This window comes from Spodoptera frugiperda, chromosome 23, assembly GCF_023101765.2.
Source record: "Spodoptera frugiperda isolate SF20-4 chromosome 23, AGI-APGP_CSIRO_Sfru_2.0, whole genome shotgun sequence".
Lineage (NCBI taxonomy): Eukaryota > Metazoa > Arthropoda > Insecta > Lepidoptera > Noctuidae > Spodoptera > Spodoptera frugiperda.
The window spans coordinates 11,738,363-11,753,574 of record NC_064234.1 but is presented as its reverse complement, the minus strand read 5'-3'; the positions used below and the strand labels follow the sequence as shown (position 1 = coordinate 11,753,574).

General features: G+C 45.1%; 1 protein-coding gene across 3 annotated transcripts; it reads left to right on the top strand.

Moving 5' to 3' along the window:
• Positions 1-6,233: 6,233 nt before the first annotated feature.
• LOC118266879 (UDP-glucosyltransferase 2) lies at positions 6,234-13,996 on the top strand. 3 transcript variants are annotated; one of them, XM_035580488.2, is made up of 9 exons: positions 6,234-6,946; positions 7,069-7,247; positions 7,596-7,683; positions 7,769-7,958; positions 8,633-8,833; positions 9,399-9,621; positions 11,839-12,055; positions 12,148-12,370; positions 13,690-13,996. In XM_035580488.2, exons 2-9 carry the CDS (start codon positions 7,083-7,085, stop codon positions 13,973-13,975), a joined length of 1,593 nt encoding a protein of 530 aa, XP_035436381.2. In that variant the 5' UTR covers positions 6,234-6,946; positions 7,069-7,082; the 3' UTR covers positions 13,976-13,996. The 3 variants fall into 3 exon arrangements, with proteins under 3 accessions (XP_035436381.2, XP_050559218.1, XP_050559219.1); XM_050703261.1 differs by having other exon boundaries at positions 6,241-7,247; XM_050703262.1 differs by having other exon boundaries at positions 6,246-7,247; positions 13,667-13,799.
• Positions 13,997-15,212: the final 1,216 nt, after the last annotated feature.

Genomic DNA, 15,212 nt, shown 5'->3' with positions numbered 1-15,212 from the left:
GGAAACAGGGTCGCTGTACTCGTTTCTACACGTTATGCAGATGTTGAGAAATAACTGGCACCTACTACACACGTACCTGTGTATGTACTATACAGTATACATACATAATACGTATGTAGATGTAACAGCCCCATACTGCTGAGGATTGATAGTAACACAACATCACACCAGCTCTCACTGTACTGAGAGATCACAGATTGCTCCATTTGCCTTGTCCTACTGTTCACCGCGCGACAATTGTTCGACCGACAATAACGCTAGAGACTGGCATGTATGATATATTATTAGTCAGGTGGGCCTGAGACTATCTCAATGTGGGACCACCATAAAAGAGGTGACCTAACGTGAGTTGTCTCCAACTGCTAGCTATCCACCAGGCAGGATATGAGATCATTGCCTTTGAGGAGTTGAGAACCAAAATCGGGTTAACAAATAATATGTATATGAAACGTTTCTCATATCAACTGATCTCGAAACTTGAAAATTATGTTTGGTATTGTGTACGTATGAAGTATAAGTGAAATGTCTAATTGCAAGGAATCAGGTTCCTTGAAAATATGTCACCCAGGCACTCATAAAAATATGTCACCTTTAGAGTTGTACTGGGCGGCAGGCGAGGCGCGACTACAGCCGGAGCGGTGCGGAGCGGAGCGAGGCGTCACCTGTTGAGTCGCTGGAGCCGCGCCAGCACTGCGCCATGTGACAGCCCCCCAGCGCCACGCTAGCGGGGCACCTCGAGAAGAACCACTAAACCAGTCATTGGAGATTTTATTTTATAAAATGAATATAACAAACATTTCCAAAACGAATCGGGCGTTGTGAATATATGAAAACTTCGGTTAGGTTACACCAACTGTTCGCTATATTATGTTTTGTAGCCCTTCGGGACCTACAAGATGCGACGCTAAATATTTTTTATTGTAATGAAACCCAAAATTACTTAGAAAATTACCTACTTACTTTAGAAAGGTAATTCTCACAAGTATTGGGGGGACTAAACAAACAAAACTGAAAGAGACGACGCCCAGGTGTGCCGTCAAGTACTTGTTTAAACACTTCTGTGGGTTTAGTTCCTGTTCGTAAACGTGTTACATCGGTTACTCAGTAACCGCTAACCCGATGTGTGGACCTTCTGGCGTGTCCCCGACACGCGGGCGGCGGCGGCGGCGGCCGGCGACTCGCTGAGTGATGTGGCCGCGCTCGCGCTCCTGTAATGATGTTACTTTGTTTGTTTACGGCTCATCAACGGATCGGATTAAGTTCCGCGTGTCTCCGTCGCATTACAATCAGCTTCGTTCCCGTAAATCTTCATGTTTATGTACAATTAGCAGCGATGCGTGTTGCTTCCAACGCGCAACGGTTACATTGAACTCATTCATCATTTCAATGATACGTGGACGCGTTAAAACTCTACAAATGTGGGTCACACTCACACTAAAAATAAATATGTAGAATGAGGATTAAAGAAGTATTCAAAATAACAACTCGGTATTTATTCGTGTGTATTATATATACGAGTATGGTGGGCAGGAGATCCTGCTGCCTGTTGCGTCGCCTGTGCGACACGGTGCTGTGTGCTCACTGCAAGTGTCGCGGCAGTGGCAGCCGGCGCGGCACTCACTGTGCGGTGTGGAAGCTTCTCTCGCGCCACATTATTGTGGAAATATTAATGAACCATTGCATTAGTATGCACATTGCATGTCCCACTTACTGCCAGTCTGCCAGCTTGCATTCTGCAAGGTAAGCGTGGGCTAGTTGTTGTTTCCTGTGTGAAGTCGTTGAGTAATGTACAATGTACATATATTTTAAATTATTCACAATAGTAAACAATTATTAATAACCTGAAGGTAAAGACTATGCATCTGCTGTAAGTAGTTTGTTTGCTGTGTTTCCACCTAGAGTTTCATCATTTCACTAACGATAAGTAAGTGACGACAGACGACCACGTCCGCTGAGGCAAGCGTCGGATGATACCGTGGCTGCAGCTGTGGTGGCGGACGACTAGCGGCCCATGTATTGGAAGCAATTAATGGCGACTCAACTTCACCACCAGCACTTGGCCTCTGCCATCAAATTGCTCGTAAAACTGCAAACAAACGAACGAGTAACGTCCACTGACAGCGCGGCTCCGTACCTACACAGTACATATCGTACCCCATTCATACAGAACTTGGTTCTCTTTGAGATGTAAAAACTTAAAGTTAACAAATAGCGTCTCGTATGCGATCCATGAGTTATTCGTAAACATTTATCCGCGACCCGGAACTTAGCGCAAGGATAGAAACCTGAAGCTGTATCGATAAAATATTGTATAAAAATATTTCGCCTCAGTCTCACAATGTGGCCCTCATTTCTCACGTGACTGGCTTTGATGGTTTCATGACAATCATGGTTTCATGGCTGCCGCAGTGACGGTGCGTGCCGTAATGTGTCTAGGTGATGTAACACACGCGACGCGTACACTATCACATGTAGTCGTATGAGCCTCCATACATTCATACGTTGTACAATAATATTGGTGTGGAGTATTGACTATCCCTGCTCTGCCTGTTCAAATATATGTTTACAAATGGGATACAAGTGAAACCGGTAACATAAATCGTACTAAGTAGTTATTTAAGAACTCAATTCGCATGGGTCACATCGATCACTTGTCAGCTTGAATGGAAACACTTTTCCTAAAATATTTAATCTGAAACTCTATTTTTGTCTTCGAATCGTTTAATCTGGAGCAATTGTGGAGTATGAATAAAATATGCGGCGCGGTAGCACGCGACACGCGACGGCCCTGGGTGGCGGAACGAGTGCGTGGCGTCACGTCACAGCGCCGTCACGCAGTCGCAGATATCGGCGGTCGCGTGACGGCGCCCGCGGCCGCCGCCACTGCCCTTGACAACGAGCCGCTACATATCGTGATTGTTGCGCGCTCATGAATGAACGTAGTATTGTGGAGCTATTTATGAATTGTGATTGCAATGAAACATATCGATCTAAATAATACTTGTTACCGCGATCAATCCCTGGATAATTGTTGGCACAGATGCACGGATGCGGATGTTTGCAAACATAAGACGATACGAGCGTGCAGAGCACATCGCAGTGCGCGCGCCGGTGTCAACGCTCCAGAGGAACAGCGCGAGATGTCACGTCCCGAGCATACAGCGCAAATAAATCAGGTGTTGTCCACAAATACCCTGCGCTCGCGTCGTTCGCCCCCATTCGGTCACACTCGGCTATATTCGGAAATCGCAGTGGACGCCATACTAATCACTGACCGCTACGATTACGTGCGCGCGCGCCGTGCGACTCCGAGTTGTATCCTTATTGCATCGCTGTGCTCGCATTCCTCGACTGTTTGATTCCGTATTCGAACCAAACACAAACACCACATGCATTAATATGTAGTGGTTTCATCAGCAAATTATGTGTTCCACTAAAATTCTTTCTAGTAAATAAGCAGACCTGTGCCAACATCGCAATTATTATTAGTAGGAAAATACTTGTAATGTTGAATGAATTGTGCATCGCAGCTTTTTTTAATATTGACCGCGCAGCGTTTAGTGGGCTCGATTCCCGCACGAGCAACTCTTTGTGTGATCCCTAAATTATTGTTTCGGGTCTGGGTGTCATGTGTGTGTGAACTTGTATGTATGTGAACGCACCCACGACACAGGAGATAATCCTAGTGTCCCACGTAACTAAAAATATATGAATAAGAAACAGCGTCGTAGTAAGTGCTGGTGACTGGTAATGTCAGTCCCTCCAAGGCACGTCCCGCGTGGGCGCGAATATGAAACAATGTTGACGTGGCGAAGTGTCAGCACGCGCGCATGGAGCACCGCGCTGCAGTGTTGCAGGTCGAGGTTACACGCCGGCGCCGCGAGTAGCGGTAGGTAAGTGCTGCACTCCGCCGGCTCGGCAGAGCGTGGCAGGACCTCGGCTGTGACACTGCTAACGATTCTTTTACTTGTCGTCGTAACATTGGGACCACACCAAGTATAGAACATTCCCATACTATATACTATACATACTATATACTATAAACATATAATATTCCACGCCGACCGACGACCCTGACACATCTAGTGAAACCTGGACCCGACCCATTTGGCGAGAGGTCACAGCAGCCCGAGCACGGCACGCTGACCTTGGAGTACAGCCTGCACACAGTCCAGCCGCCCCTACTTGGTAATGATGACGAAGTGTTATTGCATGTTAATTACAACGGGCGACGGTGTGCGCTGCTACTGCTCCTGCTCTGAAGGACACGTGGCCAGTTTATTCGGACAATGTATTGTATTATGTAACTGTTACTTAACCGTGCAAGAGTAGTAAGGGGCCCTCCACAAATGATCACATTTGTGGACTTATTCGTCAACTCGGCCGCAATAAACTCGTCCGCGCGGTCGAGTCGGGAAATTCAAACATTAATTATTTTTTTATTATGCATCTCGGCCGATTCACGTGGTCGAGTTGATGAAGCTATTTATTCATATCTTTTATTCGTCAACTCGACCGACATTGAAAATATGAGGCATTATTGTACAGTGATATACAAAAGTGTTTCGTTTCTAATTAAATTTTTGTTCTTCTGGGTATATTATATAATATAAAATAACTTAAAATTAGAATTAAGGACAGATAAAAAGATGTTTTTAATCAGGCATTGCTCAGTTGAGTATTAGGTTCATTTCTTTCCACCGATAAAAATTCTAAGTTGCGAGAGAGAGACAAAACTATTTTAACTAATCAGGATATATGTAAGGTCATGATTAAAATGCTACATTTTACAAAACTAAAGGGTGATTCTAATGAAACATCTACGATGTTTGTGTTAGCACAGCAAGCATTTTAATCGGCCTAACAAAATAAATCTTTCCATGATATGCCTTAAACATTTTCTACTCAAATGTACATTTTGTACTCGGTCGAGATGACGAATAAAAAAAATCACAAAAATTAGCCGGGTCGACTCGACCGCATAGTGAATGTTCCTACGGTCGAGATGCACAATGAAATAATAGGTAGATTTAAATCTTCCCAACTCGACCGCGCGGTCGAGCTTATTGCGGCCGAGTTGACGAATAAGTCCATTTGTGAGACCCCCCTCCCTAGTGTGACGTCACATTTTATAATTTTACATCTAGAACATTTTGAGGTTTTAAATAACAGTTTCAAGTTCGTGTTTTAACAGTTAGATTATAATAATTGAAATGTGACGTCACGAAATTTAAGACCCCTCCCGCCCTCTTGTCACATAAAGTCACATTTCGTCGACACACTCACCCCACTTAACGTGTGACGTAATCAATGGATGGCCCCTTAGACGATAGTCCATCACGGTATTGTTATTATTGCTAACTGGAAAGGTCTTACTGTTCTCGAAACATATTTCAATTAGTTCAATGCAATACATAGTATGAAACAATAACTTGAACCATATAATATGATATATAACATACATTACAGTACTACGAATGAGGTAGTAACACGAGTCAATACTACGAGGCGAGGGTTCAACCTTCATTATTGAATTTTTTGATGAGTGTAACTGAATACACGTACCGCGCTAGTCGCACACTCACTTGTTATAGTTCTACTTGGGATTCTAAATTATTTAAGCAGTTGTACATTTTATAAGTTTATCGCCGAATGTATTACCAGGCCCAGGCTGGGTAACTCCCGTGGGCCGACGTGGGCCTCGGTGCGGGACTGTATTACCAAATACCCACATAGGCCAAAGAAAGTGAAATAACAATTCCTTAGACGCGCAGCCTTGACCCAGTTCATCGTGTAAAATGTTGATCTACATTCAATGCGGCTCCTTCCGAGACTGTGCGGATATTACGTTAATTAATTATTGTCTGGCCGGCAATAGGTACATCCTGTTTATGAGGTCCGACCAACGAAAGCTCACAATAAAGAATACAATAAATTTGATTTCTATTAATTATTATGTTATCGGCTTACTCACGTAACGGTTTGACGAGGAACTCGACTAGTTTCAAGCCATGCTAGAGGCTCATATTCATGAGCAGCATTCCGCGACACACGACGCGGCGATTGTCGCGCTACTACTGACAGTATGAATATGAGTTAGAATATCGAGTTCCTCGGCAAACCGTTACGTGAGTAAGCTGATAACATCATAATTCATTTAGTATGTCTCACGAAAGTTACAATAAAATTATGATTTGTATTTATGCTGAATTCAAGAGAAACTGAAACTATGGATTGGTTTTGGATTTGCTAGGGATAGAGGGGCGACAGATATCTGGCTGGACGTGACGACTGGTGCTATCTCCGGAATGTAAGAATGTGGAGTGGAGTGGAGCATGGAGTGTGTGGCCACGTGGGCCGAGGGCCGGAGACTGGCAGTGTGGCGGTGGCCTCGCCGGCGCCGAGCAATGTTTGTCACATGATAGTCGGTTCTCACGTCAAGTGATCCTTGCTCTTATCTCGTACAACTAGATAGCTGGAGGGAACTCCTATGGCCAATCACTCACCAGTATCAGCGCTGATAACGAGTGATACAGATGAGTTCTACCGAGCTGACAAACGCAGCGCCACGCTTGCCGATGTGCCTATTTTGTGGAATAATCATGAAGTTACGTTTTTTGTGAAGCCAGAAAATATATTGACCGGAGCTCAGAATATTAACATTGATTGATAGTGCAATCCTTTCCGCATTCTTTGTGTGTTATTCGATCATTGCTTAATCGGAGTGTAAAATATTAACTTTTATCAAAAATCAAACCCAGAAATGTTTTTATGCACTGACAATACATTACAATAACAAGACGTAGATTAGATAGCGTGGCACATTGCTCAGCGCTGAGTGGCGCCCTTATCACTGGTATTGCAGGACTGGCGGCCGCTGCGTGACACCGTGTCTCGTGTGGCGGGTGTGACAGGTGGCATTACACCACTGCTGCTGACAATACATGTACGTCGTGTTACAGCAAGTGTGGGGAGTGTGACTTCTGGGGATTAACTGTTGCTTAAGTGATTTACACAAAGCAAGTTCATATAAACGCGAGACAGCGTATCATGCAGTGAGGCGTACAGGTGCAGTAGCCGACATGAGGCGGAGCATGGTGTCGGCGCTGTGCGTGCTGGCGCTGCTGGCGCTGCTGGCGCGGCGCGGCGCGGGCAGCGCGGTGCTCGTGGTGTTCCCGGTGCCCAGCCGCAGCCACACGCTGCTCGGAGACCACCTCGTCTCCACCCTGCTGCACGCTGGCCACAACGTAACTAACGCTCCTATCTTTACTTCCTATCGCACACTCATTTCCGTTCATGTCGGTGAGAGCGCAGTGTAACCAATATGCGTCGGTACTTTGATGCATTTCATTGTTAAAGAATAAAAGTCCTTGTTTGTTTTATTGTAGCTGCTGAGTCTCTCAGGTGCTGAGAGACACGATTGTTTGTCCCCACTAGGGACCTCACGTGTTTTTCATCTTTTGATTTAGTTAATTAAAGTTAATAATGCGGCTACATCGCGGCCATTAATCACAATAAAAGCTTTTTACGGCTCCTTGTAACATGCAGATTGGTTCCCTGTCGTATTTACCTACATTGGCGTCCGTCTGTCGCAGGTAACATACGTAACGACGTTCACGAGAGTGCAGGCGAGCGCCCGCTTCACTCTGATTGATGTCGGCTCCGCTGCGGACGACGAGGAAGGTTCGTTGTGTCTACAACACCATACTTTATATATTGTACCACCATATAGCTAGTGCTTGAAGTTGCCAATGTGATATGTGTTTAGAGCCGAGTGGTACGGCCCGACTACAAGAGCTGAGCTCGACCCGTCTCCCGTCGCACAAGTTCCTGGCAGATGGCGCCAGCATCGCCGAGCAAACGCTGCGTCACCCTCGGGTGCAGGCGCTGCTGCAGGACGTCACACAACGTTTCGACCTGGTGGTGGCCGAGTGGTACTACTCTGGACTGTTGGCTCCGTAAGCTATTTATCATATGGAAACAAGATCAGGATAATAATAACAATATGCTTTATAATAGGTAACATGGTCGACAGGTAAATATGGTCCAACAAAGAAATTGTAGACGGTGCTTTTATTTGTACCCGATTATTTCACTAGGAAGGAACAACGAACATGAGATGTTTTTTTCAACAATAAAATGATAAAGTATGGCTCAATAATGAGCTACTACTTGAAAAATAAATAAGCGGTCGAGTAATGAGTTCCAATATCGGCGGTCTGAGATTATAACCGAACAATACTCGCAAACAAAAAGTTTTGTCATATCGTCGATAAGCTCTTTGAATGCAGAAATGTTAATCTCCGCCGAGGACGGCCGACAATGGATTAGGGGGAGCTCGATCATACCGACGTTATATTGTGTACTTACCTGCTGCCAATCGAATAGCTCGCGATTTAAATGGAAACGAACTTGTACACAATTGTGTAGCATTTATTTAGTTTTCGTTAGTTTTTATGGTTTATACTTATATTCTACAAATACGGTGTGGTTGTAGTTTACAGTCTATAGCCATATACTGGGCAAACCGAGTAATGACCTCGTTACCAACTAACTTCGTCACTATCGAGACATATGAGAGGTTCTAATTGAATAAGCCGAACCGATTACATCAGTCCGTAAACACTTGCAGGCTCGGTGCTGTGTTCCAATGTCCGCTGGTGTGGTACAGCGCGGGGGACGCGTCGTGGCTGAGCGTGCAGCTGGTGCACGAGCCCAGCAGCGCCACCTACTTCGTGGACCCGCTGGCCGCTAGCCTGCCGCGCCTGCCGCCAGGCGTGCCTGACCGCCTGCGCTGCCTCGCCAGGCAGGCCTACCTCTCCGCCTGGGTATAGTGGGTGTATATCTGGCGCATGTTCTACTAACACCAGCTCTTTTTGTTTGAGAGTAGTCTGGCTATGCGTCACAGCACAACGTCGCAACACAACATCGCTCAGACGTACTATTATAATAAAAATGTTTTCAATGCAGTTAGTGCATCTCTTGTCCATTGGCATTGTGCACGTAGTGTTGACACATGATTGTCAAACGATATGAAATGCATCGTTAGTTAGTTTGCCGAGCAGCCGCGCAGGACACCGACCTGAAGCGGTAATTGGTTGCAAGCGCGCAGACTCGAGACTTTTAAATTATTTTCAATTGTGCCGTGATAACCATACATAGGTACATTTTCTACGGTATAGGGGACGAACGAGCAGAATGGATCATCTGATGGTAAGCCGTTGACAGTGCCCTTGGCCGCAACACCAGAGGAGTGAAACGTGAGCTTTGTACATACCTTTTGAGACTTTACCTCTTGACTTCTTGATTCAACAAATACATGGTGCTAAAGCAAAACAAGCTGAAGTGGGGCAGCTTGAACGTAATGTATGAAATAATAGGAGCGCTTACTTCCCCAGCTACATGACCCACTACGTGGAGACTCCCGCGTATTACGAGATATACCAGCTGGCCATCCAGCTGCGCGGGCGCACGCCGCCGCAGTACGAGGAACTGCTGTACGATGGAGCTCTACTGCTGGTGAACTCGCACCCGGCGCTGGGACAGGGTGTACCACTGCCACATAATGCCAAGTACATCGGGGGACACCATCTCGCTGCCACTAACACCACCCTGCCCAAGGTACACTCTAATTACTGGTACACCTCCTATACGAGTACTTTCTTGTAGTGGCAGTCACGTACACACGCAAGCTGGCCATCTACAGGTGGAGACTGACTGCGGGGAACACTTCCTACACGAGTGGAATGAAGCCGTGTTTAAGTGATTGCCATTGTCAATAAGTGAGATTGTTGACACCTTGCCGAGCTCGTCATTTCGAGCTGATGTGCGCACTAAACAGAACGTCATTTACATCAGTCACTCGGTGCGTGAATGGTTTAGGTATCCGCTACCACAGAGAGAGGAGCGCGTCTCCTTCAGGGTCACTCAGTGGCTCACCGGACATGGTTGCTTCGGTGAGTACCTGGATAGGATTGGGCGAGAGGTCACGGCAAATTGTCACAATGGCGGAGGTGACCTGGATTCCGCACAGCACACGCTCGAGGAGTGTGCAGCGTGGGACTCTGAGCGGCGGGTCCTGGTCGCCAGGATCGTGTGAGATTTGTCTCTGTCAGTAGTAGTTAAGGCTATGTTGGCAAAGACAGAAAATTTGAAGGAAGTGGCCTCCTTTTGTGAGACGTAATGTCCCAAAAGGAGGCTGCTGAGCGGCAGGTCTACTCAGAGGGCTCGGTGCCCCTTACAAGTGTGGAGGGTGGCCATCGTGGTAGTTTTATTGAGGTACGAATCCCACACTTCCTCATCTTTCATCCCATCACTCACTCTGGGAGTGTGGTCTCTGGCAATCTGAGCGAAACACTATGTTAGGTAATTTAATTCTTTCATCAGGTGTAGTTTATTATACGGAACTTGTGGAGTCTAGAACATGGAAGCAAGTATAATAGCCCACACATAGGACCCACTTAGTTTTAAGTCAAATTCCTGATAGTCGAGTATCACTGGGAGAACCCAGTTGTTCAGTCTCTTTTGTGCCTTTAGGTTTAAGTCATTCTGTCTCCTGCATTTAATTTACCGACGGAAGTAAAAACTATCGTTTTCTTTTTCTTCTCCTCTAATTTATTCCTTCTGATTTATTTCATTGCGGGATCCAAGACAGTCATTCATGTCCAACACGTCGTCTGTGTTCCGTTGTTTTCATGGTTGTATCTATTGTAGATCCTGGCTTACAGGACTTGCAGCGGTATGGGAGGCTGTGGCGGGCTTGTCCCATTAAAAAAAGCTAGGTGCTTTGCGAAGGTTTTCTCCCGTCATCAAAAAAAGGTGCCGGCTACAATACATATGATAAATTAAATTGATCTGATAGTCCATGACCTCATTTCGTTAGTAAAGCTCAACCATTTTATAGTTCAGCGAGGCACTACGGTAACACCATCGTAAACTTATATTGCTGACGTTGAAACCAGACACGAGTTAACTTCTATTTTAGACCGAAGTCAATTGAAATGTTTTTGCTGAAAAGATAAACTTTAAAGTGGGGCTCGCGGAATATTTCGCGCCTCGCCGCCGTAAATATGATCATGTCTAGTCTGTTTATTATCTCCCGCAGCCAGTATCGCTGCTCACACGCCTCCCTGCCCAGCTCCTGCAGTCTATCTTCCATCCACTTATATTTATTACCAAGTATAATGTACCACAATTAGGAAAACATTAGAGTGGAGTGCGAGTGAAGTAGCGGCGCGCGCCGGGACATTATACAGTATTCATAGAAGCAGCGAATGTAAATAAAAGGTATTCGCTTCATTTACTCGTTGTTTATGTAAGAGTCACTTGAACGGAACCCGTGAATATTCATGACGACTTTATAAACATCATTCGCTACTGCACCTACTCGTACCTTCGCGTGATATTCGTAATAATGAAATATGCACAATTACAAACGTATGTATAAATATAAGTATCAAGCCATGCGAAACTTCCTAGTGATTTGCATAAAAAGCTTGGAGTCAGAACCATAACATAAGCGCCGAGGTACATGCGACGCGCGCTGCATAACACGCACCATCATGGCACAGGTAAGAAACAGATTCAAGCCCGGTAGTGTGTGTACACTTGTACAGCGTACAGACTACACACACATACCGTGTTGTGAGTACTACTGATGGGTCCCCGTTTGTCTCCGACGAATTCAATATGATCGGTCATTTTCACTATTCGTTCAGTTTTCGGGCGGCTGGTGAACTCGACGTAAAAGCAGGTTAATGGGGTCAAAATGGCCTTGTCGCAAAATTAGCACTTTCTGAGCTGCCCTTTTTGTCACAAATCAATACATGTGTTACACAGAATCTGCAGACTCTGCTGGATAACGCTAAGCATGGAGTGATCTACTTCAACCTGGGCGGCACAGTGAGCGAGGACCTGCCGCTGGAGGTGCAGCGCGAGCTGCTGCGGGTGTTCCGGCAGCTGGAGCAGCTGGTGGTGTGGCGCCACCGCGGCGCGCTGCAGCACGTGCCGGGCAACGTGCGCCTCGTCCAGCGCGCGCCACATCTCGCACTGCTCAGTACGTACCGCACACACTGCGCTACCCCTACAGTTTAGTGTCCGCTATCATAATGTCCGCAGGCGGTGATAATACACCTGATGTCATTTTAGAACATCCCAACACCATCATGATGATCACGCACGGCGGGTTCCTATCATACATGGAGGCGATGTACTACGGCGTACCGATCATCGGCATACCGGTGCAGGAAGACCAACTCCTCACCGTAGACATAGCAGCGAGCAGGGGACGAGCCATGAAGGTGTCCTTATCCAGCGCCGGGATGGGGTACAAGCTCAACGAGGCTATCTTCGAAATACTTGGCAACTACAGGTACGTGATAATACAGATGTACTTCGAGGTAACTGTTCAATATCTTATAAAGTATAAAAAAACTCCATTAGTAATCAAAGTTTTGTATCCGAGTAAATATATTTAGTGGCACGTTACATTTGCGTAAAACTATATGTTTGTTGTATTGTTTGCGGGCTCGGCCACGCACGGCAGAGCTGAGGGAGCCCCACTCAGTTAGCTAATGGAATCCGCTACTCGCCGCTCTATTTCTGACATGTTGGCGACACTTCTTCGGCTGCCTACTTTATTATTTACTATTCTCCGGGGGACAGTGTTTTCTTGTTTTAGTGTCGTCCATCAATCTTAGTGGAGATTATGGGGGCCATTTAGCGGATACGAGGTAATAGAGTGTCATAATTTATGAATACTCCGTTTTATTCTCTGGATAAAATAAATGAACTGGCGCGAAAAATAACCGCCGACGTTTTAAAGTTGGATCTTAATTTAGAAGTGTCTGGAAGCTGCGTAGCCGTGGTGTATATTCCACGAGACCCTTTCAATATGCAGCACATTACTACACGGCTACCGACTGTCTCACCAACTTTTACGATTTCAAAATCCGACGTTGGATTAGCAGAAATAATTAATCTCGATCTGAGTGATGAATAAAGTAAGAAGCCGCAATCTCTCCTTATCTTGAACCTTTAATCTTCAACTTGATTAATGAGAGCTCACTCGCTCGGCTCACCTTGTTCTCCAGCTTAATGAGGATATCTCCCATCTACCCTAACGCGCCGGCGGTGAAAATGTGAATTAATAACATGAATTCTACTGCGACATTATGTTTCTTATTCTATGTATGGACTGGATACTTTTATCCTTATCGTAAGTTTCAGACATTCGAGTTAATTTTTATATACAATCGATCAATTTGTAGCTGATATCTACACAGAGAAATTATTCATTCCAAATCCTCATAATAGTCAAAAGAGTTCGGAACATGAACATAATTTAAAAAATAATAAATATGTTTAGGGCTGCAGTTAATTTCTAAATAGAAGACATGTTAAAGGGGCCACATTAAAAGCACCCTCGACCGATGAGCACGCATAAAGAGATTGACGAATGTAGAGGAAGTGAAATAGGTTGGGTGACAATTAGTCGAGCTGGTATAACAATATGATGTAGGTAACGGTAACATGTTATCTATTGCTGTTACGAAAAAGATCAAAATCGGGCGTAACTTGATTAGTATTAAAAGAAGGGAAATTTTGTTATTTTACCAATTTTAAATAATTCATTGTTAAAATAGTTGACGATTGAAGTCTGTCGAAGGTAACATGGCATGTCCCTCCCAGCTACCGCAGCAACGCGAAGCAGGCGTCGGCGCTGGTGCGGGACAGGCTGGTGCCGGCCGGCCAGGAGCTGCTGTACTGGGTGGAGCACGCGATGCGGACGGGCGGCGCGCCGGCGCTGCGCTCGCCCGCGCTGCAGCTCAGCGCCATGCAGCGCTACTACCTGGACGTGGCGGCCGTGCTGCTCATGCTCGCCTGGTTTCTATCCAAGGTAGCTAAGCTCGTCAAAGTTTACTGGGACGACTACGGGACGGATACTCAATATTTTGAAGACAAGAAAAACGAATAAATGTTATATTTATTACTAAAACGTGTTTCATTATCATAGCCTATACATGTGTGTGTATGCATACATGTACATCTAGGTATTCATTACTTTAAAGTAACGGTTTAATTACCTCAGTACACTGGAAGAAGCTCCACTAGTTTCGAGTCACAGAGGGAGTGGCAGCACGTAGCATGCTGCGCGACGTCGCCACGTCCACGCACGCTGCTTGCGCTTAATTGCGCCGCTTGCTGCTCTTGTAGCAGCGTGCGTGGACGTATACATATACTTATATGATAAGAGAATATTATTTATTTATTTATTTAAGGGCAACCAACAACGCATACACCACAAGACATGATAGGTATTTAACATTGTATAGTGCAGCCTTAATTAGAGGCTGTCACTACATACACTAACAATATATTACAACAAAAGGTTTACTTATCTAAAAAAAGAAATCTTTAAATAATAATTGTTAAAATATCAAATAAACAAGACAAATTTAGCTTATATGTATTAATGTTGGTATGATAATATTGGTTTTGGTGTGATTTAGTAGCGCTCACGATAGGTATTACAATACCATCAGTACATATTCATTTATAGAAATTGATGTCGCGATATTGAAGTAGCACTGTTTGTTGTGGCTTACACACACAATGACTTAGTAAGTAGTTAATATCTTTCATAAATCATAATACCGTCCTTATCATACTGGGGAAATCTAGGAACGAGTATATTGTTGTTTCAACATAAACGAAAATAAAATGTGCTTAGTGAACGAAGCAAAATAGTTCGCAATCAATACGTGATGTGCAGTTATTATAAACAGGAGGATAAACAAACAATAAAAGTTCGCAGCGCTGTCCCGTGGGACCGCCGGCCGCCGCCGTGCGCTGCCCGGCACGCGGCCGGCGCGGCGACAGCGCGCGAATAACTTAAGGGAGCCATTGTCATGCATATTGCATTACTATTTATACGTTATTCGGGTCGTTCCCTCACACACTCGCTGCCTGCTCGGCCCTCGCCTCTGAATAAGCTTTGTGTATGAATGTAACGCTAGTGAAGCATTCTGCCTATCCCCGTTGATAAGACGCACAATAAAGGCAAACTTGTATGTCCAACAATATGTGTGCTCTTGTTATCATACAATTCAACCGCATAACTTAATTTCAAGTAATTTGCAAATGTTTTAGTGAAGAAGATATCGGCCAAATAACAATTGACTAAGCAGGCCGTGGTGTGCTACACGACACGA

Excerpts from the sequence above, each read along its gene's own strand:
- LOC118266879 (XM_035580488.2), top strand. The coding sequence starts at position 7,083 with ATGAGGCGGAGCATGGTGTCGGCGCTGTGCGTGCTGGCGCTGCTGGCG. Across the intron at positions 7,959-8,632 it reads TACTCTGGACTGTTGGCTCC|GCTCGGTGCTGTGTTCCAAT; the intron begins GTAAGCTATTTA and ends AAACACTTGCAG. Across the intron at positions 12,056-12,147 it reads GCCACATCTCGCACTGCTCA|AACATCCCAACACCATCATG; the intron begins GTACGTACCGCA and ends ATGTCATTTTAG.